Source organism: Hoplias malabaricus, chromosome 10 (assembly GCF_029633855.1).
Source record: "Hoplias malabaricus isolate fHopMal1 chromosome 10, fHopMal1.hap1, whole genome shotgun sequence".
Taxonomy (NCBI): domain Eukaryota; kingdom Metazoa; phylum Chordata; class Actinopteri; order Characiformes; family Erythrinidae; genus Hoplias; species Hoplias malabaricus.
In genome coordinates this window covers 43,450,420-43,474,296 of record NC_089809.1, presented here as the reverse complement: position 1 = coordinate 43,474,296, position 23,877 = coordinate 43,450,420, and the positions used below count along the sequence as shown (strand labels likewise).

The window sequence follows — 23,877 nt, the reverse complement described above, 5'->3', positions numbered from 1 at the left end:
CTCTAACAACTCCACTCATCTCATTCACTCATTCATTCATCATGTGTAAACTCTTCATCATGACCAGAGTCGCTGGGTGCAAGGGAGGAACACACCCTGAACATCACACAGTCACCCAATCATTCACCACTTGAACAGTTAAACACACTCACTCAGTCACTCACTCACTCACACCTGTGGACAGTTTCAAACACTCACCCAGTCACAAACACTCACCCTTTCACTCTCTCATACACCTGTGGGCAGTCTCAAACACTCACCCAGTCACTCACACTCACCCTTTCACTCTCTCATACACCTGTGGGCAGTCTCAAACACTCACCCAGTCACTCACACTCACCCTTTCACTTTCTCATACACCTGTGGGCAGTCTCAAACACTCACCCAGTCACTCACACTCACCCTTTCACTCTCTCATACACCTGTGGGCAGTCTCAAACACTCACCCAGTCACTCACACTCACCCTTTCACTCTCTCATACACCTGTGGGCAGTCTCAAACACTCACCCAGTCACTCACACTCACCCTTTCACTCTCTCATACACCTGTGGGCAGTCTCAAACACTCACCCAGTCACTCACACTCACCCTTTCACTCTCTCATACACCTGTGGGCAGTCTCAAACACTCACCCAGTCACTCACACTCACCCTTTCACTCTCTCATACACCTGTGGACAGTTTCAAACACTCACCCTTTCACTCTCTCATACACCTGTGGGCAGTCTCAAACACTCACCCAGTCACTCACACTCACCCTTTCACTCTCTCATACACCTGTGGGCAGTCTCAAACACTCACCCAGTCACTCACACTCACCCTTTCACTCTCTCATACACCTGTGGGCAGTCTCAAACACTCACCCAGTCACTCACACTCACCCTTTTACTCTCTCATACACCTGTGGGCAGTCTCAAACACTCACCCAGTCACTCACACTCACACTCACACTTTCACTCTCTCATACACCTGTGGGCAGTCTCAAACACTCATCCAGTCACTCACACTCACACTTTCACTCTCTCTCTCTCTCTCTCTCTCTCTCTCTCTGTCTTGTTACAGCTGCAGCTACTGAGTTGTTGTTACTTCACAAAAGGGAACCAGACATTTATGGGGAATACACCTTGTTATTACTCTGGAATATTCAACCACATTTCCCTTGGTAAATTATTGATATTCTAATGAAGGCAGAAACCCTTTCTCACCCTTGTTTCTATCCGCTCAGGACACCCTGTCTTGCTCGTCCTGGCCCACGTCACCAGGGCTGCGCTGGGAGAAGCGATGGGTGGATCTGCGACTGATCCCTCTCCTCCACGCTCGACTGTCGCAGTACGTCCCCGGCTCTGACATCTGCAGGTGAGCCAAGCAGAACCTCGCCGTAGACTCCTGCTCGCTAGGCGTTCCCCAAGCTTTCGGGGCTGGTACAGCCTGCGGCGCACGGTGTTCCTTCAAGGCTGTTTTTATTATTGTTTTTACACAACAACAACCTAATTTGATTTTGGAAACTCGAGGAGCGTGAACTACAGAGCCTTGTTAAATTAGCATTAGCACTCTCCATGATTTGGTTTGACAAAGTTTTTAATTACCGTCGCGTCACTTCATAATATAGAACATCACAGCTGTGATACCACACACACCGATGTACTCATTTTCTCAGACAAGCTGGAGTCAAATTGGGCTCAGGGAGAGAGAGGAGGCCTTAGGAGCCACAGCCTTGGAGTCATTAAATAAAGTGCTAATTTGAAATAGGATTAATCTAGAGTGTAAAACTGAAACTTGTTGGCTTTTTCGTTTGAGTGTCAGCTCTCAGGAGTGTGTGTGTGTGTGTGTGTGTTAATCTCCTCAGACAAAATGCCTTTCAAGTCATCGCCGTGGATGGGGTCTGCAGTGGGGTCATCCAGAGCCCCAGTGCGGAGGAATGCACAGACTGGCTCCAAGCAATAGCCTCCACCATATCCGCTCTGACCAAGCACAACGTGAGTATAACTGTGTGAGTGTGTGTTGTGCTGGTGTAGAGTGGATCAGACACAGCAGTGCTGCTGGAGTTTTTAAACCCCTCAGTGTCTGGACTGAGAACAGTCCACCGACCGAAAACATCCAGCCGACAGCGTCCTGTGTCACTGATGAAGGACTAGAGGACGAGCAACACACTGTGCAGCGACAGATGAGCTACTGTCTCTGACTCTACATCTACAAGGTGGACCAACGAGGGAGGAGTGTCTCACAGAGTGGACAGAGAGTGGACACAGGGTTTAAAAACTCCAGCAGATTCATGTAGTTACATTCTCCTCCGCGCTCTGAATCACTGCTCTTGAACGATCTATTATTCAGACCCCTGCATTATGCAGTCACATTGTCACGGACCGACAAGCCAATTAGAGCATGTTCAGAGGCTCTGAAGGGCTGAAGGGTGCCGACCCTCCACACCGTTCAGAAGCAGCCCTTGGTTTCATGGGAGAGATGTTGTGATCTGGTTTGTGTTGTACTGTAGTGTTAGATTGCATTACTGTTTTAAAAGGGACTTATTCTCCTCGTCTCCACAGTGGAACACAGTTCTGTTTCTTAATGAAACGTCTGTGACCTGCTTTGGTCCAAACCCCACGAGCCCCACAGCAGTGTTCTCCCCCTGTGTAAACAGCCCCTGTTCAGAACGCCCGCTTTCAGCACCTGTTCCTTTAAAAAACACTGAGATTGGAATAAATACAATTTAATGTAATACACAGAGATATTTTAAATGACATTAAACCTTTTAAACAGAGGGTCCTGTGTTTTTCCCCCCACAGGAGCTCCTCTGTGATTTTATTTCCGTTAGCTGTGCTAGCATGGTTAGGTATCTTTCTAAGGGGTTGACTCTAAGCACAACTCTGGGTTTAAACTTAAAGGTGACATTTAAACTTCTCCCCCTTCTCCACGAGGGAGCACAGTTCTGTGGTTTAAATAAACTGTCTCCCGCTTTCAGCACCTGTTTCTTTAAATGATAATGAGCCGCTCGCTGTTCACCCCGACCCCGAGCGCACAGCAGTGAGGAGCGAGGAGCAGAAGCTCTGGTTTTTAGCCGTTTTCACTCTGTTCTCTTTCTTCTCCGTTTTTACTCAGTGCTCTTATTTCTCCGCGCTCGTTGTGTCTGTTTTGCTGAGTTTAACCTCGTCTTTGTGCTCTCACATTAACACGGGTCCAGCGCTGTGATTGGACAGACTCAGACGAGGGGGCGGGGCCATTCTAAAGTCTCTGCACTTGACGTCAGAAATGGGAACTGTGGGCAGCACATATTCCACTCTGGAGGAGGGGGAGAATATTTATGCCGTCACTTCAGTATCAAAAGTAGAGAGTGCAAAAACACCAGGTGGAAAATATAAGCCTTTTAACATAAATATCTGTCTCACAAACCTGAGAGAATCTGCCTGCGCACTGATCGTAATCTCACTCGTTTCCTCTCTTTATTCATTCTCAAATGGGTTTTCCTCTCTGTGGAATATAAAGTAAATATAGTTAGTGAACAGCAGGCAACCCCCACCCTAATTGATTCTTTGAGCATCTGGAAGTAGGAATCGACTCTTGGCAAATGATTCAGAGAGTCAAACCTCTCAGTTTTCTAACACCTTGCAGCAAACGTAATCTCCACCTGTGTTTACCACACATTACTATGATCTCAATCTGCTGTAAACAGTGGGTTATGACCCTGTCCCGACACTTTCTGGACTCTGGGGGGAAAATAGCAGCTCTGTGATCCTGGGGGCTTCTCCCAGGAGGTGGGGGCAGTCACAGGACCAGGAGACATCAGCCAATAGCATTTACTGAGGAACACGTCTGTGACCCCGCCCCCAAACTGTTAAACCCCACCCGTTTTAAATCCCGAGTGCTGAAAAAGCTCAGTGCCTGAAGGAACCTTTTAAAATCGAGAGGGTAAAAAAAAAAAGACTGCAAGCGAGATTATGATCAGAGGTCACACAGTTCCTCTCTCTGGACTTGTGAGTTTCACATGTGTGTGAAGGGTTAATGGTTAGAGAAGAGGGCTTATGACTGAAAGGTTGTGGGTTCTATTTCCACGAGCGCCTGGATAATTGGGGGTGATGGAAGTGAAGGAACAGCACTGTCCTCTTCTCTTGAGTAAGGCACTGCTCCCTGGGTGCCGGGGATGACGCCGCTCTGGGTGTGTGTTCACAGCCCCTGGTGCACTAGTGTGTGTGTGTGTGTGTGTGTGTGTTCACTGCTACAGACAGGTTAAATGCGGAAGACACGTTGTACAATGCCAGATAGTTGCACGTTAATGTGATTATCATTATACCGTTCTCTATAGAACTGCAGCTGCTGGCCTCGTTGAGTTTCTTCGTTCAGAGCAGCCCCCACTGGTCTAATCTTAGGGAATCTGTTTTGTTATTTGCACTCTTTGAATTATCCATCTCACAGCGGTCTATTTTCAGTGCCCGTTGCTCGCAGCTAAGAATCTTCTCAAGCGTGATGACCCAGGAATACAGCTCTCCTCCACAAGCTGCGGTGACACACACTTCACGGTACACCCTCTGTAAGACCGGCCAGCTGAGCGTGAATCTCAGCCAAAACGACACCTCTAATTTCACACTGGAGCCCAGGAGTGGCTGGTGTAATGAGGGAGACGGAGCCAGTAGAAATGTTAATGATAAATCAAGCCTCTGGGCAGCAGTGGCAGCGATGACCGGGCGTGGAGTAGATCCGTTTGCGAGAAATGGCCGTTATCTGGTCGCTGGGTAATTGGGGTGAGGCGATGCAAAGGTCATTCTACGACAGCAGAGCGTCCACCCGCCGAATCAGGGCCGAGGCCACGCTGGAGGTGGCGGGGCTTGGTGGCCTTTTTAATTTCCGCTCATAATGAAGACCCCGGCTGCCCTGCGTCTAACAATCTGAGATCAGGAGAGGTTCTACAGAACCACAGAGCGGACAAGCTCGCCTCCTTTTTATCATTTTACAGCCCTCAGCCTTAAGAGCCCTGCTAAGTGGAGGAGAATTAGAGAGAGGGTTTTTTTTTATGTAAAATTTCTGAAGCGTCTTTCACAATGAGGCTTAATGCAGTGTACCTCTTGAAAACATCCAGCTCTCTTTAAGAGTTCAGGTGTGAAAGATGTACCCAGTGTCTACTCTTCTTCTGGAAAGGTTTTCCACTGGATCCCGAATTTTTAACCAGAACTGTACACAAAATGCTGAAACTAAGAAATTGTATTGTTATTTGAAAAATATCTGTTTAGAGACATGATTGGTTTGAAAAGGGCATCTAAATTTTTTTTTTATTTTTCACCAATGAGGAACCAGAACGGTTCTGGAACAGTTCAGCACGTTTCTACCGACATAAACTGGTTCACAAATTAGAAAAGTTAGTTCCCACCTGGAACCAAAGAAAAGTTTGGTTTTCGGAGTGAACCGTGTGGAGCGGTGTGTGGAGGGTCTGTTCAGGAAAGAGCTCAGAGCCTCACACACAGCGTTATCCCCCAGGGTCATTTACACCGTTTCATAAATAATAGGAAATAAAACAGGAACACGCTCCGTTTGTGTGTGTTTCTGGGGCTGTGTTTGGAGCGACACAGTGAGCGTTTGTCAGAGCTGTGACTCTGCGCTGGTTACGTTTCTCCGCTGTTCACGACCTCAGCAGGACGCCTCTCACTCTGATCTGACTCCACGGTGAACAGAGAATAAACAATGACTCTGACCGTTTATCTGTGGCCCTGGAGCTGTATTTAGACACAGCAGCGCCCCCTGCTGATGACGTATCCTCGGTTCCCCTCTGAAAGAACCAAGGTTCCAAGAAACCGGTACGGAACTGGTTCTTTTGGTGAAAAAGTGCTGTCAGAGAGTCTTTCAGAAGTAAAGATAGGGAGGGGTTCGTTACTCTGTGAAAGACTCTATATACAAAGGTGAAACAATTCAAGAATAAAGTTTCTCAACTTAAAATAGTAAAGAACGTTTGTCTTCATGTACAGCACATGGTATCATTAAAATATTTAAAGAGTTGTAGAATTCTCTATGTGCAAGAGACAAGGCCCAACACCAGTGTTATCTGACTGTGGTCTTTGAGCCCTCAGACAGCACTGAATTAAAAACAGACGCACTGTAGTGGCTCAGAAACACCTCCAAAAACCACTGTCTGTGAGCACAGTTCATCACTGCGTCCACAAATGAAAGTTTAGCAGTTTTGGAGCAACGTGCTTCCATCCAGACTTTGTCTTTTTCAGAAGGGCCTTGTTTATTTCAGTGAGACAAGGCCAGTCCACATTCTGCGTGGACTACAACAGAAATGTCCCATAGTAAAAGAGTCCAGGGGCTAAACTACTCCACACCTGTCACCCTCTGAAAACAACTGCTGCTTTACGAGTGCATTTGTCAGGGCCAGGATTTCAGTATTGATTTGTTGGTTGACTTTCTGCAGATGGTTTTCTTTTACATTTACACTGTCTTCATGAAGAAATAAGAAATAATCAAAAAGACAGGATGCTACTTCTCTAGTCTTTTTTTCTAAGTGAGTTCCATGGAAGTACCAGCTCAGCATCTACCATCTAACACCAGGACTCTGCCTCAACAATAAATCTAATGTGCTCTGTTGCAGGTGAAGAAGATCAATAGAAACTTTCCAGTGAATCAACAGGTAACGTCTTCACCTACATCTTTCATGTGGAATGTGAAGGTAGTGGAAGTGATAAACAACCAAAACATCAACCAAACCATGAACCGAGGCAACACCGCCGTGCCGTCGCAGAGCCGTGCTCTCGTCTTTAGATCAACCCCAGAGTTTTTAGAGACCCTGGTTTCCCCCGACTGAACTCACGTGAACCCGGTTCTTCGTGTTTTCCGAGCATTAAAGCAGAACAAACAAGAACTAAATGTCCCAGTTTTGCGTTTCGAAGCTTGGAATTGATTGTAATTACAGAAATGTGTTGTGACACCTCAGCGTCCTGCGTCGTGAAGCATGTGACTAATGCAGCGCAGAGAGCCAGGCTGACGGAGTGGTGCTGCATCTCGCACTCTCTTAGCATCGCCATCAACACCGTAATCATCATCGTCATCATCATTACCATCGTCACAACTCCAGTATGAAATCACGTGGAGGACGAGCGTGTTCTAAAGCTCTGAGCCACAGCCCGAGAGGAAATAGAGAGTTAGGATTCATGTACTCAGGAACTGATCGTAATCATTCGTCACATGAAGAAAATAGCAACTTTTGTAACGTTCAGTGGAAGTCAGTGTTTATTCCCAGTGAATTAACGAGGCACTGGGAGCAGTGTGAGTTCACCCTGAGGCTGCGTTCACACGGCAGGTAAAAGTGGCCCAAATCGAAACTGCTCTGCGTGAAACAGATGGATGTTTCCTTCTGCTCGGCGCCTGAAACACTGTCCTCTGGCACGTGATCTGTTCAAACGGATACAGATCTAGATCACGTTATAGAGACAGTGTGAACAGCAGAACAAACAAATCAGATTAGTTTGTTCAAACTAATCTGATTTGCTCAAACTCAATTAATCTGAGTTTGAGCTGCTGTGTGAACGCAGTCGAAGAGTTTTATTGGTGAATAACCTCAGCGTGACTGTGATTATCTGCTCCTCTTTTCCAGATCGTTTACATGGGCTGGGTCGACGAGAGAGAGCCGGACTTGGTCCAGGACCGAATGTACACACCAAAGTTCTTGGCCTTGAGAGGTTCATCTCTTTTTAAATTCTCAGCACCACCGGTGAGCACCTGAGCTAGCTGTGTGTGTGTGTGTGTGAGAGTGTGTGTGTGTGCGCCATTCACTGTTAATTAAAATGATATGTAGCAGAGGAGGCTGGTACCTTAGTGGGGACTAATGAAAAAAGCATTTCCTAAGCCACAGTAACCAGCGTTTAGCACTTTGCCCAATTACACCCACCATATCACATTATTTCATCACTGTAACATCATTAGGGCTCTGTATCAGCCTTGTCTCATACTTTAGCTTCGCCTTTGGGAGGATGTGTTTCTTATTACGATCCAAATACTTATCGCCGCTCTGCAGCGTCGTGTTTGCTGTCCTCTCCACCGACGTGAGGCCGTGGAGAATCCATTAATCTGCTCATTCTGTTTGGGCTAAAAGCACGCATCCTTGATGATGTCATATCTAGTGCACTCCATTTAATCAAATCTAATCTCCCACACAATCAGCAATTACCTTTAAAAGACACCGCCCACAACTAAGCCGCATTGTTTGGAGCATAACATCAATAATGCTGTAAGTTTTAGATTAATCCGGAGCTTTTGATGTCATTTAGAGATCGCTTGATGTTTCTGACCTCAGTCAAAATGGAACAAATTAGCAAATGCACTGCTTTACTCTTCAAAAGGTTGGCATTCCGTTTAATTTCTAAGTGGATGAGGATTCAAAGTTGTTTTACTGAAGACTGTGAGGGAAGATCAAAGGTACGATGCTAAAAGACTCAAGCATTTGAGAGTTTTGCAGCTATCCACAGGTCAGTGTCAGCTTTGTTTTTGTTATATTTTTATTTTAAACTTTAACCAGTGAGTGCTACTGAGCCCTGTGTGAGGTTTCGCAGCATGTTCCTCCTCTGCCCTCGTTTCTATTCATGTCCCTCCACAAAACACGTTTGAAGGTTTAATGTTCATTAACCTGTTAAATTTAGCAATAACTGCCCACAAACACAGGGAAAGAACAGATGGGAGGTGATTAGAAATGAGGTTTGTGGCTTTAGAAGAATCTGTGTGACTTCTGTTCAATCCACATCTAGTTTTAAAATAAAAGATAAAAATTAAACAAAGGCTGATTGTTTTAATGTAAAAAAATATATATATTTTTACAAAATGAAATTTTCCTTCTCCGCTCTGAACATTAAAATAGGAAAACTGACTCTAAAATATGTGCCGTTTTTAAGTTTATTTATTTATTTATTTATTTTTACACGTTCCATCAGCACCACTTCACCAGCAGGGGGCGACCTGATCAGAGTCGTATCGCCCAGTTCTCATCCTGTTCTTTTTAAACCTGAAGCAAGCATGTTGTAATAAGGATATTATACTGTGTACGGAAAACTGAACATTCCTAAACGTAGAAATTCCACTTTTAAGAGACACTAGTTTAATCAACATGAGAGATGTTCACCTGCGGGGGGCGATATTGGTCACTGGGGAACTTTAGAAAGCAGCAGGTGTAAGGTAGTTGATGAAAGTATCTAACCAGAAAACCCCACCCCCACCTACAGCTCTTTTCCCAAAGCCACTCCCACAAAATGTTAACATTAATTTAATCAAAGCATCGTTAGAGCCGTAAACCCACTAGTAACCGGTTGTGAAAATGCTAAATGATGAGACAGAGCCGGACCGACCCATACACTCACTCCCTCGCTGCGTATGGCTCCGCAAATTAACGAAGATCCCCATGACTCCGCCTCGTGCCCAGTTAGAGTTTGTGTATAATCAGAAGATGAAGAGAAACTATTCAAAACTATCAAATGAAAAGAGGAAAAAAAAACCACTCCAGGAGACTGCTGCAGGACGAGAGGTGAGGAAACCAGCGACGGCTCTTCTCCAGGTCGGATTGTTAATAAATAATAGTCTACGAACACCGTCGCGGGAAAATATTTAAAGGCAGAGACTCTCCACGACTTTAAAAGCCTCTCAAAAATGTCAGGAACCAAACTTTGAAGCAGACAAATGAACGCATGCTGACGTTGTTATACTTCTCTAGGACTCGTTTAAACTGAACTTCCTTTGTGTTCCATTCCGCCTTAAGAAATGACACAAGGCGGTTTTCTATCCACTGAGTTTGTGCTAATTATGAAAATGCACATAAAAACCTGCATGAAAAAAACACCCAAATATCACAGAGCGTTTTACACCCGGACGCGGAGCACAAAAGGGTTTTTCAAATAAACGATGATATTTCAGCTGGGTTCATACACACTGCACATATGACACGGCACCCCCCAGAGCCCCAGACTGACCCCGCAACCACAGGCTTTTAACAGAACACACACACACACACACCATGCGCGTTTCACAGAGCCTCGGCTCGGCGGCGGTTAGTTCACAAACTCAGCAGGACGCCTCTGAACTCAGCAACATTTCCACAGTGTTATTTCTCACAGAGAGAGGAGCACTGCTGAATTGGTCTTAGTTCACGTGAGTGTGTGTCTCTGTGTGGCGTCAGTGTGTTTATAAAACTCCACAGAGCTGCACACAGCCACATTAAACCTCACCTGCTGTAACCTGTTTCACTGAATAAATAAGTAACTGTTAAAATCAACACAATGTTCTGGGTCTTTGTTCTTTGGTGGTGGATCGTCTAGTGTTTATTTTTAAAGAAAATGAAGGAGAAAAACACTGATGCTGGTGTTATATTATTTTTTCATTTCTGTGTTTATTACCTGCTCCATGTTCTCTGTAAAACACACTCACAGAATAAACACCACCTGAAACACAGACATTGATATGAAGCACCACAGCTTCTCCAGACCTTCCAATGACGAGGGCATGTATTTTGGGCTTTTCCTGGTTTTGAAATGCCACAGACACCTCTGTTACAGCGGCTGTGTGGCTAATGGCGGTCCGGCTGAACTAGGCTTGCCTCGTTTCTCTTTGCTCTTGTTTTATTTTTAAAGTGGACATGGATTGAACGGAAGATTGAGGACCATTTTCGCTGCATCTTGGTTTGTTTGAGGTCACTGAGGACAACCTCTGCATCACTCACTCACAGCGTTTCTCTGGGGCGCTCTGCTCTGTCTCTCCTGTCGGCAGCTCATCTGCTCGGTGTTTATCCCCCGGGCCGGACAGTGAGTGTGAGAGGGGCTCAGCCTCTTCTCGGGGAATGGAAAGGTGTAATGATTTTTTGTAGATGGTTCAGTGTGAAGAGGACTTTTTCAAATGACAGTGGCTCCTTCTTTTCCTTTTAGTGTTCTGTCAGGAAATAAGTCTCTTCTGAACTGAGATCAGATCTGCACTGTGACTAAGGGAGTATTTCACAATGTTGTAGGTGACGACGTGGGACTGGACCAGAGCCGAACAGAGCTTTACCGTCTACGAGATCATGTTCAAGATTCTTAAGGTAACGGGAGATAATTGAAAGCTTCTTTAAAGCAACACTATGTGGTATTTTTAACCTTGAAATTCCAGCTTCAAAATTATTGTGACGCCCAATTGAGCTGCAATAACAAGATTAGAGCCTCTATCCCTGCCACGCTGGGCTCAGCACTGCAGAAACTGCACTATGTAACTTTTAGAGGAAGGTAAGAAACCAAGGTTAAAAATCACGTGCCAAAAAGATGCTGGAGTTTTTGAAGAGCACCTTTATAGTGTGTTTTTGTAGATTATTATGAGTGCCACTTTAAAATGTACGTGTGGGGACAGTGTTTATACTGTGTATCTGGTGTAGGAACATTTCACTGTCCTCTGTGGTTTTCATGTTGTCACTCCTGAGCGTGTGCTCCCTGCCTCTTTCAGGACGGCGACCTGCTGGACAAGCGGAGACACTGCTTCAGCCTGCAGACGGACACGGGCGAGGACGTGGTGTTCAGCGTAGAGCTGGAGAGTGAGCTGCTGCTCTGGGAGAAAGCCTTCCAGATGGCCACCTTCTTCGAGGTGGAGAGAATACAGGTAGATGCATGTCTTCAGCCTCGCTCTTTCTGCAGCAGGAAACAGGCCCAGCCCGGCGCACTGCAGAGGGGGAGAAGAGAAAAGACCAGCACCTGGCAGGCGATGCTGGCACCGTTCAGAGTGGAGTAGGCTTAGGAGTGATACTAGTGGTGCCAGCGACAGTTTTATGTCCTCCTGCAGTTCTTATTTGGATGTGCTCACTCTGGAAATTGCCTCCTGCTTTGCATTCTGTAAAAACACCTACGCCTATGCAGTTGTTTATGTAACTACCAGATGTACACGTGCGTTCCTGGAGGGGTAGCGTCAACAGACAGTCGACGTATTAACGGTTTAAATTATAATAGCACCGTCCAACAGTTTTGGAGCCCATTTGTCTGTGGTGCGTTTATTAAACGTCACAAAAAACACTGGAAGTTCTTCAGTGTTTCTTCTAAAGTCAAGTGTCATAGGTGCAGTTTGTCCTCAACTTTCCTGCAGCTAAAGTCTCTACTCTTTTAAACAGCGAGGATCGTGATCATGAGCCCGGCTCTCTTCCCTGTGAGACTCTGTTCCCCTGGGGCCGAGAGAGCATTGTTTCAGAGCCAAACGCTGGGGTATCTTTATACTAGAGGTGTGCACTCCTGTGGGAGGCCCAAGGGACTCACGGGTCAGTCTTCGCTGTGGGATTAAATGTAGCTGTCATTCGCGGGAGCGGGTGGTTCACCAGTGCACAGACCGCATGAGCAGGACAAGATAAACATGTAAAAGAATCTGGATCAAAACACTATTATTGTCTAAAAACGTATTAATCAAAGTTGTTTATCAAACATAAGTTTGTTATTAGGGCCATGTCCTCCCCTCAGCCCTGTACACACCCTATGAACTCACGTCATTTCCACCTCCACCCCGTCTCTTCACCTCCCTGTTTCAGCACCGTCCACATACGAGAGAATAGCTCTAATAAATAAAACTCATTCTAAATATTTGCGAAACAAACAATCACACGGACACCACGTGAATTGTGCATCACGCTCTGCGCCGTGTCTCCAGCTCCTGTCCCCTCTACGGTCTGTGAGAATCATTCATCTGGTTTGAAATGATCTAATGTGATTTTTATGGATAAAGAAACGCACTGAGACTAAAGACAGTCAGCTTCACTGTCGCCGCAGACGTGTTGAAGGAGCATGAAATGTAGTTTCTCCAGGACACGGCGTGTTTCAGCTCTGACCTGCTGCTCTCAGCGCCGCCGTAAAACAACCCCCTGTGGGAGGGACTGTGACTCCACTGGCTGCAGCACTGAGTGATGGACAGATAACTCTGGCTGATGACGACCAACGAGAAATGTGTTCTCTGTTGAGGAGCCGTGGAGACTCTGCCCCCTCTGTCTCAAACAAATCAGCGTCTTAACAGTTTCACCTCAAAAATACGGAATACAACGAGTCCCGTATCAGTTTCAAAAAACAACACGGCTTTTACGAACAGAGCTCATTCAATCACAGTTTATTTATTTAGTGCTTTTTAGAACTGACTTTGTCAGAAACCAGCTTCACAGAGTTAGAGACCTCTCTAGCCGATACTTGGCATTGAGCGTGGTGGTCTTAGGCTCATGTGCAGCTGCCTCAGGACATCCATTCTGAGGAAATTACTCAGTAGTCTACAAACTCTAGATCAGGACGAACCAGGAGTCAGACTCCAGCGACAGTCCCATAGGATTAAGACCAGCGCTGTTAGCCTTGTGCAAAAGATTGTTTCTGACTTAACAGCGTACACTTCTACAAGATCAAATAACCTCAGAGGAATGGTGTGATCTTCTCTCTTCCTCCACGCATCGCGTGTGCACACTGTCAGAAAAACTCACCCTCAAAGGCCTTTAATTACGAAACAGAATTCTATTAAAACTGTATTGATTTCATTCGCACCATTTCATCTCCAGGACTTTTATTATGTTTTTTAATTTGACACAATTCTAAAATGAACTTGAAATGGAGAAGAGAATGTAATGTACCTTTAGGGAACACAACTGGGTTTTTAAACGCTGTTGTTCCTTTTAAAGCTACGTTTAAACTGTTTGTACCTTCAGTGATCAAAAATGTACCTCTACAGTACCGTGTTCTCTGAGGGTGTAGGGAGCTCGTAGACTCAGTTCTGAGGAGAAATTGTACAGAATCCAGATGTAATTGTGAATCTGTGACTTTTAGAGACTATAGAAGTGTTAGTCATCAGTTCATCCATTAGACTTTCTCCAGCCAGAGGTGGCACTGGAGTTTTATCTCCCTGTATTTCACATAATTGAAAAGCAGCAGATCTATCCCAGGGATGGAACTGACCGGATTTCACGGATGAACTCCCTTTTGTAGTTTTACACTGAAATACCTTAAAAATGCGTTCTATTCATAATCCAGTGACTGACTGTGTGAAAAATAACAGCTTCCAGGAGCTCATAGTCTACTCGAAGCAGACATATGAATAAATCCTTGTTTACTGCATGTACATATTAATGTAGGGATCTGGAGCCCACCAACCCACACACTGTGAAACAAGACCCCAGTCAGTTTTCTGTGCGCCGCCTGAGTCAGAAACACAGGATAAAACGAGTCGTTCTGATTCTGCGCCGCTTCTGACGTCAAGTGCAGAGACTTTTGAATGGCCCCGCCCCCTCATCTGAGTTTGTCCAATCACAGCGCTGGACCCGTGTTTATGTGAGAGCACAGAGACGAGGTTAAACTCAGCAAAACAGACACAACGAGCGCGGAGAAATAAGAGCACTGAGTAAAAACGGAGAAGAAAGAGAACAGAGTGAAAACGGCTAAAAACCAGAGCTTCTGCTCCTCGCTCCTCACTGCTGTGCGCTCGGGGTCGGGGTGAACAGCGAGCGGCTCATTATCATTTAAAGGAACAGGTGCTGAAAGCGGGCGTTCTGAACAGGGGCTGTTTACACAGGGGGAGAACACTGCTGAGGGGCTCGTGGGGTTTGGACCAAAGCGGGTCACAGACGTTTCATTAAGAAACAGAACTGTGTTCCACTGTGGAGACGAGGGGGATTTGTTCAATTTAAATAAAAATAGCATCAACAGTAAGTGTTATTATTTCAGAACTGAGCCTCTGTGTTGCTTTTAAACGCACACACACTCCATGGTGAGCCGTTACCATGGAGACTGAGGGGGACCTTGCTGTAAACCGGCTTCCCATTGGCTAAACGGGCAGTGGATGACCAGCTCTAGCTGTTTCTCACTATCGTTTCTTGTATATTCTTCTGTTCACATGTTCTTCCACCGTTCCAGTGTTCAACAACAAAGACACACCGATGTTGTTTCTGTTCTCAGGAGTGTTCCACTCATGTCTCTGCTATTGAGAGACAGCCATACGCAGTTTCCCAGCGTGAATAGTGATACAACATTCTCAAGATCTAAGCTGGAACCCAATCCCGAGGTGATTTTCACTCCTGGAACCGTGTTCCGTCCCGCTCTGGCCCGTTCCCACGCCTGAGTGTGGCAGAAACAAGGAAGTTGCACTAGGTTTTTTTTTTTTAACCACTTTTCACAAACGTTGAAGCTGCTGCAGCCAGAAATGTGTTTGTTTATTTCAGACCCCTTAACAATGATGTACAACACTTAGCGTTCTAATTAAATACTTCAGACTCTGAGAAAGCATTTGTGTTTTTGCCAGTGGGCTCCTGCTCTGCCTGACGTTGCCAAGTGTCTCGTTTTTCAGTGTAAAACCTACGCGTGCATCACAGAGAGCCACCTCATGGGACTCACCATAGACTTCAGCATGGGCTTCGTCTGCTTCGACGCCGCATCAAAGGTGAGCACATCTCCTTGAGTTCAGAAGATTACACCGTAGTTGGTCTGATTTCACACACCTGTCGGGTTCAACGACACACACTTTATCAGTGTAGGTGTAAATCATACTCAGGAGTTAACACCCGAAATAAAATCTCCAGGTGGCTGTTCCTCAAAGTTTCGTAACTTAGCCGGACCACGCAGGCCCATTTTAATCCCTGTTCAGTAAGAAAAGAGCTGAGGGACATTTCCTTCGGGACAGTCGTCACTTTGGGCTCCAGGGTTAATGCACTCTAATGAACACAGGAACGTTTCTGTAACTGATGTCACTACATTTGATCACATTCGGACCTGACACTGTTAATCAGTTGAAGTGTAGAGGGGTGAAGTGGTATTCTTCTGTACTCACAGGTGGACAGTAATGAATTACAGTTCCTCACGTTACTGTAGTTGAGTAGTTTGTTTGTGTACTGGTACTTTTTAGTAGTTTTTAAATTCTGTAAATTTACTTAAGTACATTATACTTGAGGAATTGTACTTCACTACGTTTTAAATCACATCCATTACTGAGTAAAAACGTAAATAAAACTGCGCACTGGAAAGTACCGAGTGAACGATGGGCTACAGAGCGATCTACCGCTAAAATCACAGGAAACGTGGAGGAGGACAAGTCCTTCACCGGTGCAGACCCCGCTGAGGGGGACACCCTGTCGAGTTCTGAGTTCCCCCTGGCCGTGTTTAAGGGACCACTTCGGCTTCAAGAGCAAGAAAGGCCCCATCTTTATATTTATTTCTGTTCTATTTCATCGTTATAGCGCAGTGTGAGCTGTGTTTACTGAGAGAGGAACAGAAGCTTCTAGCAGTAGCTAATTTCACATGTACTTGAGTAAAACCTCATCAAAGTAACAGTACTTTTATTTGAATACAATATTTTAGTACTCTTTCCACCTCCGTACCACAGACTGCACTCACATCTCTGTCCTAAGAAAAACATGTTTCTCCCAAATAGTAATTTAACAGAAGGAAAAAACTAGCTGACTGTCTGTGAGGAGTGTGGTGTGTTCTCTCTGTGTCTGCGTGGGTTTCCTCCGGGTGACTGTCTGTGAGGAGTGTGGTGTGTTCTCTCTGTGTCTGTGTGGGTTTTCTCCGGGTGACCGTCTGTGAGGAGTGTGGTGTGTTCTCTCTGTCTCTGCGTGGGTTTCCTCCGGGTGACTGTCTGTGAGGAGTGTGGTGTGTTCTCTCTGTGTCGGCGTGGGTTTCCTCCGGGTGACTGTGAGGAGTGTGGTGTGTTCTCCCTGTGTCTGCGTGGGTTTCCTCCGGGTGACTGTCTGTGAGGAGTGTGGTGTGTTCTCCCTGTGTCGGCGTGGGTTTCCTCCGGGTGACTGTCTGTGAGGAGTGTGGTGTGTTCTCCCTTTGTCTGCGTGGGTTTCCTCCGGGTGACTGTCTGAGGAGTGTGGTGTGTTCTTCCTGTGTCTGCGTGGGTTTCCTCCGGGTGACTGTCTGTGAGGAGTGTGGTGTGTTCTCTCTGTGTCTGTGTGGGTTTCCTCCGGGTGACTGTCTGAGGAGTGTGGTGTGTTCTCCCTGTGTCTGTGTGGGTTTCCTCCGGGTGGCTTTTTGTGAGGAGTGTGGTGTGTTCTCTCTGTGTCTGCGTGGGTTTCCTCCGGGTGACTGTCTGTGAGGAGTGTGGTGTGTTCTCCCTGTGTCGGCGTGGGTTTCCTCCGGGTGACTGTCTGTGAGGAGTGTGGTGTGTTCTCTCTGTGTCGGCGTGGCTTTCCTCCGGGTGACTGTCTGTGAGGAGTGTGGTGTGTTCTCTCTGTGTCGGCGTGGGTTTCCTCCGGGTGACTGTCTGTGAGGAGTGTGGTGTGTGTTCTGTGTCTGCGTGGGTTTCCTCCGGGTGACTGTCTGTGAGGAGTGTGGTGTGTTCTCTCTGTGTCGGCGTGGGTTTCCTCCGGGTGACTGTCTGTGAGGAGTGTCGTGTGTTCTCCCTGTGTCTGCGTGGGTTTCCTCCGGGTGACTGTCTGTGAGGAGTGTGGTGTGTTCTCCCTGTGTCTGCGTGGGTTTCCTCCGGGTGACTGTCTGTGAGGAGTGTGGTGTGTTCTCCCTGTGTCTGCGTGGCTTTCCTCCGGGTGACTGTCTGTGAGGAGTGTGGTGTGTTCTCCCTGTGTCTGCGTGGCTTTCCTCCGGGTGACTGTCTGTGAGGAGTGTGGTGTGTTCTCCCTGTGTCTGCGTGGCATTCCTCCGGGTGACTGTCTGTGAGGAGTGTGGTGTGTTCTCCCTGTGTCTGCGTGGCTTTCCTCCGGGTGACTGTCTGTGAGGAGTGTGGTGTGTTCTCCCTGTGTCTGCGTGGGTTTCCTCCGGGTGACTGTCTGTGAGGAGTGTGGTGTGTTCTCCCTGTGTCTGCGTGGGTTTCCTCCGGGTGACTGTCTGTGAGGAGTGTGGTGTGTTCTCCCTGTGTCGGCGTGGGTTTCCTCCGGGTGACTGTCTGTGAGGAGTGTGGTGTGTTCTCCCTTTGTCTGCGTGGGTTTCCTCCGGGTGACTGTCTGTGAGGAGTGTGGTGTGTTCTCTCTGTGTCTGCGTGGGTTTCCTCCGTGTGACTGTCTGTGAGGAGTGTGATGTGTTCTCTCTGTGTCTGCGTGGGATTCCTCCCACACTCCAAAAACACACATTTGTAGGTGGATTGATGACTCAGAAGTGTGAGTGTGTGTTGCCCTGTGAAGGATTGGTGCCCCCTCCATGGTGTGTTCCTGCCTTGAGCCCAATGTAGCCCCGGTAGGCTCCAGCCCCAACAGAGCATAATATATTTATCTGAATTTACCTCAGAACAGTAAAGTTAACTTAGTATTTACATTTACCTCAGAGCAGAAGAGTTAGCTTAGCATTTACATTAAAATATGAGCAGTAAAATTAGCCTTGGACGACTCCATTTGCATCTGAGAACGTGGAACATTTTGTGTTTTTACATTTACATTTACGGCATTTGGCAGATGCTCATCCAGAGGGACTTACAAGGCTAGTGGTGTTACAGCTAGGCCAACGCAGTGTTAGGAGTCTTACCCAAGGACTCTTATTGTGTAGGGAGCCGATGGTGTTACCACTGTACCACACCAACCAGCTGTCGAATATTAAAGATGATGATAATAATAATGGGGAATACAGGGATGAAATCTGAGTATATTCTTCAGTGACCTTTTAGAAAGAGAACTTTTAAATATTTATCCAGTTCTATTTTATAACCACACTCAGAAATAAAAGGCATTATGCAATTAAACGCCATGTGGAGGTCTCCACTCTGAATTCCTGTTTGTGCACAAGTAGGATATAGTACTTTTTTTTTTGTAGTAAAAATGGTATAAAGTTCTGCTGGTTCAGAGCACGTACAGAGCTGTTGTTAAGACTGTCGCCCTCTTTAGGCGGTGCTGTGGCGGTACAAGTTCTCCCAGCTCAAAGGATCCTCGGACGATGGAAAGAGCAAGATCAAGTTTCTCTTTCAGAATCAAGATACAAAAGTTATTGAGGCAAAGGTAATTGCACTTCACCTGCTGTTCTCACTGTGTGTGTGTGTGTGTGTGTATACACCCATCAACCATAACCTTATGACCTTGTATCTACACCTATTGTCACCCATTTTATCAGCTCCACTGTCCACTCCGGTCGCTCTGTACAATTCTACAATTGCATACTTTGTTACCCCCTTTCCCCCTGTTCCTCAGCGCTCAGGACCCCCACAGAGCAGGTGTGATGTGGTGGTGGATCATTCTCAGCGCTGCAGTGACACTGACGTGGTGGTGGTGTGTTAGTGTGTGTTGTGCTGGTGTAGAGTGGATCAGACACAGCAGTGCTGCTGGAGTTTTTAAACCCTGTGTCCACTCTGTGAGACACTCCTCCCTCGTTGGTCCACCTTGTAGATGTAGAGTCAGAGACAGTAGCTCATCTGTCGCTGCACAGTGTGTCGCTCTTCCTCTAGTCCTTCATCAGTGACACAGGACGCTGTCGGCTGGATGTTTTTGGTCGGTGGACTGTTCTCGGTCCAGACACTGAGGGGGTTAAAAACTCCAGCAGCACTGCTGTGTCTGATCCACTCTACACCAGCACAACACACACCACCACCACGTCAGTGTCACTGCAGCGCTGAGAATGATCCACCACCACATCACACCTGCTCTGTGGGGGTCCTGAGCGCTGAGGAACAGGGGGAGAGGGGGGTAACAAAGTATGCAGAGCAACAGATGGTCTACAGTCTGTAAGTGTAGAACTACAGAGTGATGGGAGTGGACAGTAAGGCTGATAAAATGGACAGTGGGGATAGATACAAGGTAAGTGTTCTTTATCCAGTGATTGTTCAGTGTGTGTGTGTGTGTGTGTGGTCTTCAAGGCTTAGACAGCTGTCCAAACACTTCATTATTAAGTATGTGCAGGAAAATGTATTCCTTTTATAAATAGCATAGTTCTGATAGAGCATGGGTGAGTGGGTGGAATAATTGTGCTGCTGAAATACTTTTAGGCTTTTTTTTTCTTTTTGAAGTAATCTACAAAGTTCTTTTTTGTTTTAACTTTGTTGGTTCAAGTCTGACTTTGAGGCCCCTGTGATTTGCGATATGTGTCTATTAGAAAAACATGTTCTCTCCTGAAGCTGTGATTGAGTTCTTTAGCTCCAGCGCTCGCTACAAACCCAGACAATTCTTTGTGCTCGAACATTTCTCCGCAGCACATTACACAGCACACACTCACTGATCCAGAGTCAGCACGGGGTGCAGTGTTCACTTCATACTCCTCCTCCACAGAAAGCACTCTCACTGCACTTCACTGAACTCTCGCCCAGTTTAACAGGCAGCGAGCGCTCCGTCAGGGCAGCAGTAAGAGTCCGTCGTCTAAGTTTACACCCTCACACACACTCCATACCTCACCCCTCAGAGGCGGTGCGCTGCTGATATTTATTGTAGTACCCTCATTGTTCCTGGTTTATAATGTGGGGGTCTTGGTTCAGGGCTCGTCCACACGGATCTGTCCGCACAGAGGTTTAATCCCAAATCACTCCATCCTCCCTCTGTAGTGCACTACACACGTCCTGAAACGACTGAATCTAGATGTTAACAGTGCAATATATATTTCTAACACACATCATTTCTATTTATTCATCTGTGTGAATCTCAACTCTACTGCTGTCTGTGTGTGTACAGTGTAGTTTATGACTGATGTAGTTCACTGTAGAGGGAGAGAGGAGCTGTGTGTGTACAGTGTAGTTTATGACTGATGTAGTTCACTGTAGAGGGAGAGAGGAGCTGTGTGTGTACAGTGTAGTTTATGACTTATGTAGTTCACTGTAGAGGGAGCGAGGAGCTGTGTGTGTACAGTGTAGTTTATAACTGATGTAGTTCACTGTAGAGGGAGCGAGGAGCTGTGTGTGTACAGTGTAGTTTATGACTGATGTAGTTCACTGTAGAGGGAGCGAGGAGCTGTGTGTGTACAGTGTAGTTTATGACTTGTGTAGAGGGAGAGAGGAGCTGTGTGTGTAGTGTAGTTTGTGACTGATGTAGTTCACTGTAGAGGGAGCGAGGAGCTGTGTGTGTACAGTGAACTACATCAGTCATAAACTACACACAGCTCCTCGCTCCCTCTACAGTGAACTACATCAGTCACGAACTACACTACACACACAGCTCCTCTCTCCCTCTACAGTGAACTACATCAGTCACAAACTACACTGTACACCCACAGCTCCTTTCTCCCTCTACAGTGAACTACATAAGTCATAAACTACACTGTACACACACACACACACAGCTCCTCTCTCCCTCTACAGTGAACTACATCAGTCAAAAACTACACTACACACACAGCTCCTCGCTCCCTCTACAGTGAACTACATCAGTCATAAACTACACTATAGAGGGAGCGAGGAGCTGTGTGTGTAGTGTAGTTTTTGACTGATGTAGTTCACTGTAGAGGGAGAGAGGAGCTGTGTGTGTACAGTGTAGTTTGTGACTGATGTAGTTCACTGTAGAGGGAAGGAGGAGCTGTGTGTGTACAGTGTAGTTTGTGACTGATTTAGTTCACTGTAGAGGGAGTGAGGAGCTGTGTGTGTACAGTGTAGTTTATGACTGATGTAGTTCACTGTAGAGGGAGAGAGGAGCTGTGTGTGTACAGTGTAGTTTGTGACTGATGTAGTTCACTGTAGAGGGAGCGAGGGGCTGTGTGTGTACAGGGTAGTTTGTGACTGATGTAGTTCACTGTAGAGGGAGCGAGGAGCTGTGTGTGTACAGTGAACTACATCAGTCATAAACTACACACACAGCTCCTCGCTCCCTCTATAGTGAACTACATCAGTCATAAACTACACTGTAGAGGGAGCGAGGAGCTGTGCGTGTAGTTTATGACTGATGTAGTTCACTGTAGAGGGAGCGAGGAGCTGTGCGTGTACAGTGTAGTTTATGACTGATGTAGTTCACTATAGAGGGAGCGAGGAGCTGTGTGTGTAGTTTATGACTGATGTAGTTCACTGTACACACACAGCTCCTCGCTCCCTCTACAGTGAACTACATCAGTCACAAACTACCCTGTACACACACAGCCCCTCGCTCCCTCTACAGTGAACTACATCAGTCACAAACTACACTGTACACACACAGCTCCTCTCTCCCTCTACAGTGAACTACATCAGTCACAAACTACACTGTACACACACAGCTCCTCGCTCCCTCTACAGTGAACTACATCAGTCACAAACTACACTGTACACACACAGCTCCTCGCTCCCTCTACAGTGAACTACATCAGTCATAAACTACACTGTACCCACACAGCTCCTTTCTCCCTCTACAGTGAACTACATCAGTCACAAACTACACTGTACACACACAGCTCCTCGCTCCCTCTACAGTGAACTACATCAGTCACAAACTACACTGTACACACACAGCTCCTCGCTCCCTCTACAGTGAACTACATCAGTCATAAACTACACTGTACACACACACACAGCTCCTCTCTCCCTCTACAGTGAACTACATCAGTCACAAACTACACTACACACACAGCTCCTCTCTCCCTCTACAGTGTAGTTTATGACTGATGTAGTTCACTGTACACAAACAGCTCCTCACTCCTTCTCCAGTGAACTACATCAGTCAAACTACACTGTACACGCACAGCTCCTCGCTCCCTCTACAGTGAACTACATCAGTCACAAACTACCCTGTACACACACAGCTCCTCGCTCCCTCTACAGTGAACTACATAAGTCATAAACTGCACTGTACACACACAGCTCCTCTCTCCCTCTACAGTGAACTACATCAGTCAAAAACTACACTACACACACAGCTCCTCGCTCCCTCTACAGTGTACTTTATGACTGATGTAGTTCACTGTAGAGGGAAGGAGGAGCTGTGTGTGTACAGTGTAGTTTGTGACTGATGTAGTTCACTGTAGAGGGAAGGAGGAGCTGTGTGTGTACAGTGTAGTTTGTGACTGATGTAGTTCACTGTAGAGGGAAGGAGGAGCTGTGTGTGTACAGTGTAGTTTGTGACTGATATAGTTCACTGTAGAGGGAAGAAGGAGCTGTGTGTGTACAGTGAACTACATCAGTCATAAACTACACACACAGCTCCTCGCTCCCTCTACAGTGAACTATATCAGTCACAAACTACACTGTACACACACAGCTACTCGCTCCCTCTACAGTGAACTACATCAGTCACAAACTACCCTGTACACACACAGCTCCTCCTTCCCTCTACAGTGAACTACATCAGTCACAAACTACACTGTACACGCACAGCTCCTCGCTCCCTCTACAGTGAACTACATCAGTCATAAACTACACGCACAGCTCCTCGCTCCCTCTACAGTGTAGTTTATGACTGATGTAGTTCACTGTACACAAACAGCTCCTCTCTCCCTCTACAGTGAACTACATCAGTCACAGTGTACTTTATGACTGATGTAGTTCACTGTAGAGGGAAGGAGGAGCTGTGTGTGTACAGTGTAGTTTATGACTGATGTAGTTCACTGTAGAGGGAGAGAGGAGCTGTGTGTGTACAGTGTAGTTTGTGACTGATGTAGTTCACTGTAGAGGGAGCGAGGGGCTGTGTGTGTACAGGGTAGTTTGTGACTGATGTAGTTCACTGTAGAGGGAGCGAGGAGCTGTGTGTGTACAGTGAACTACATCAGTCATAAACTACACACACAGCTCCTCGCTCCCTCTATAGTGAACTACATCAGTCATAAACTACACTGTAGAGGGAGCGAGAAGCTGTGCGTGTAGTTTATGACTGATGTAGTTCACTGTAGAGGGAGCGAGGAGCTGTGCGTGTACAGTGTAGTTTATGACTGATGTAGTTCACTATAGAGGGAGCGAGGAGCTGTGTGTGTAGTTTATGACTGATGTAGTTCACTGTACACACACAGCTCCTCGCTCCCTCTACAGTGAACTACATCAGTCACAAACTACCCTGTACACACACAGCCCCTCGCTCCCTCTACAGTGAACTACATCAGTCACAAACTACACTGTACACACACAGCTCCTCTCTCCCTCT

The 23,877-nt window shown here is 46.5% G+C and overlaps 1 protein-coding gene across 4 annotated transcripts in view; it reads left to right on the top strand.

Annotated features, from left to right (window-relative positions):
* The window catches only part of sntg1 (syntrophin, gamma 1), a 105,660-nt gene that overhangs the window by 37,441 nt on the left and 44,342 nt on the right, over positions 1 to 23,877 (top strand). For 2 of the 4 annotated variants that reach the window (XM_066683403.1, XM_066683404.1), the window contains 8 exons: positions 1,225 to 1,355; positions 1,846 to 1,975; positions 6,571 to 6,609; positions 7,573 to 7,689; positions 10,960 to 11,031; positions 11,427 to 11,579; positions 15,270 to 15,362; positions 18,751 to 18,861. In XM_066683403.1, the coding sequence (XP_066539500.1) occupies positions 1,225 to 1,355; positions 1,846 to 1,975; positions 6,571 to 6,609; positions 7,573 to 7,689; positions 10,960 to 11,031; positions 11,427 to 11,579; positions 15,270 to 15,362; positions 18,751 to 18,861 (846 nt within the window). Of the gene's footprint in view, positions 1 to 1,224; positions 1,356 to 1,845; positions 1,976 to 6,570; positions 6,610 to 7,572; positions 7,690 to 10,959; positions 11,032 to 11,426; positions 11,580 to 14,839; positions 14,988 to 15,269; positions 15,363 to 18,750; positions 18,862 to 23,877 lie in introns of those variants that run through there. The other 2 variants (XM_066683406.1, XM_066683405.1) reach the window with 2 other exon arrangements.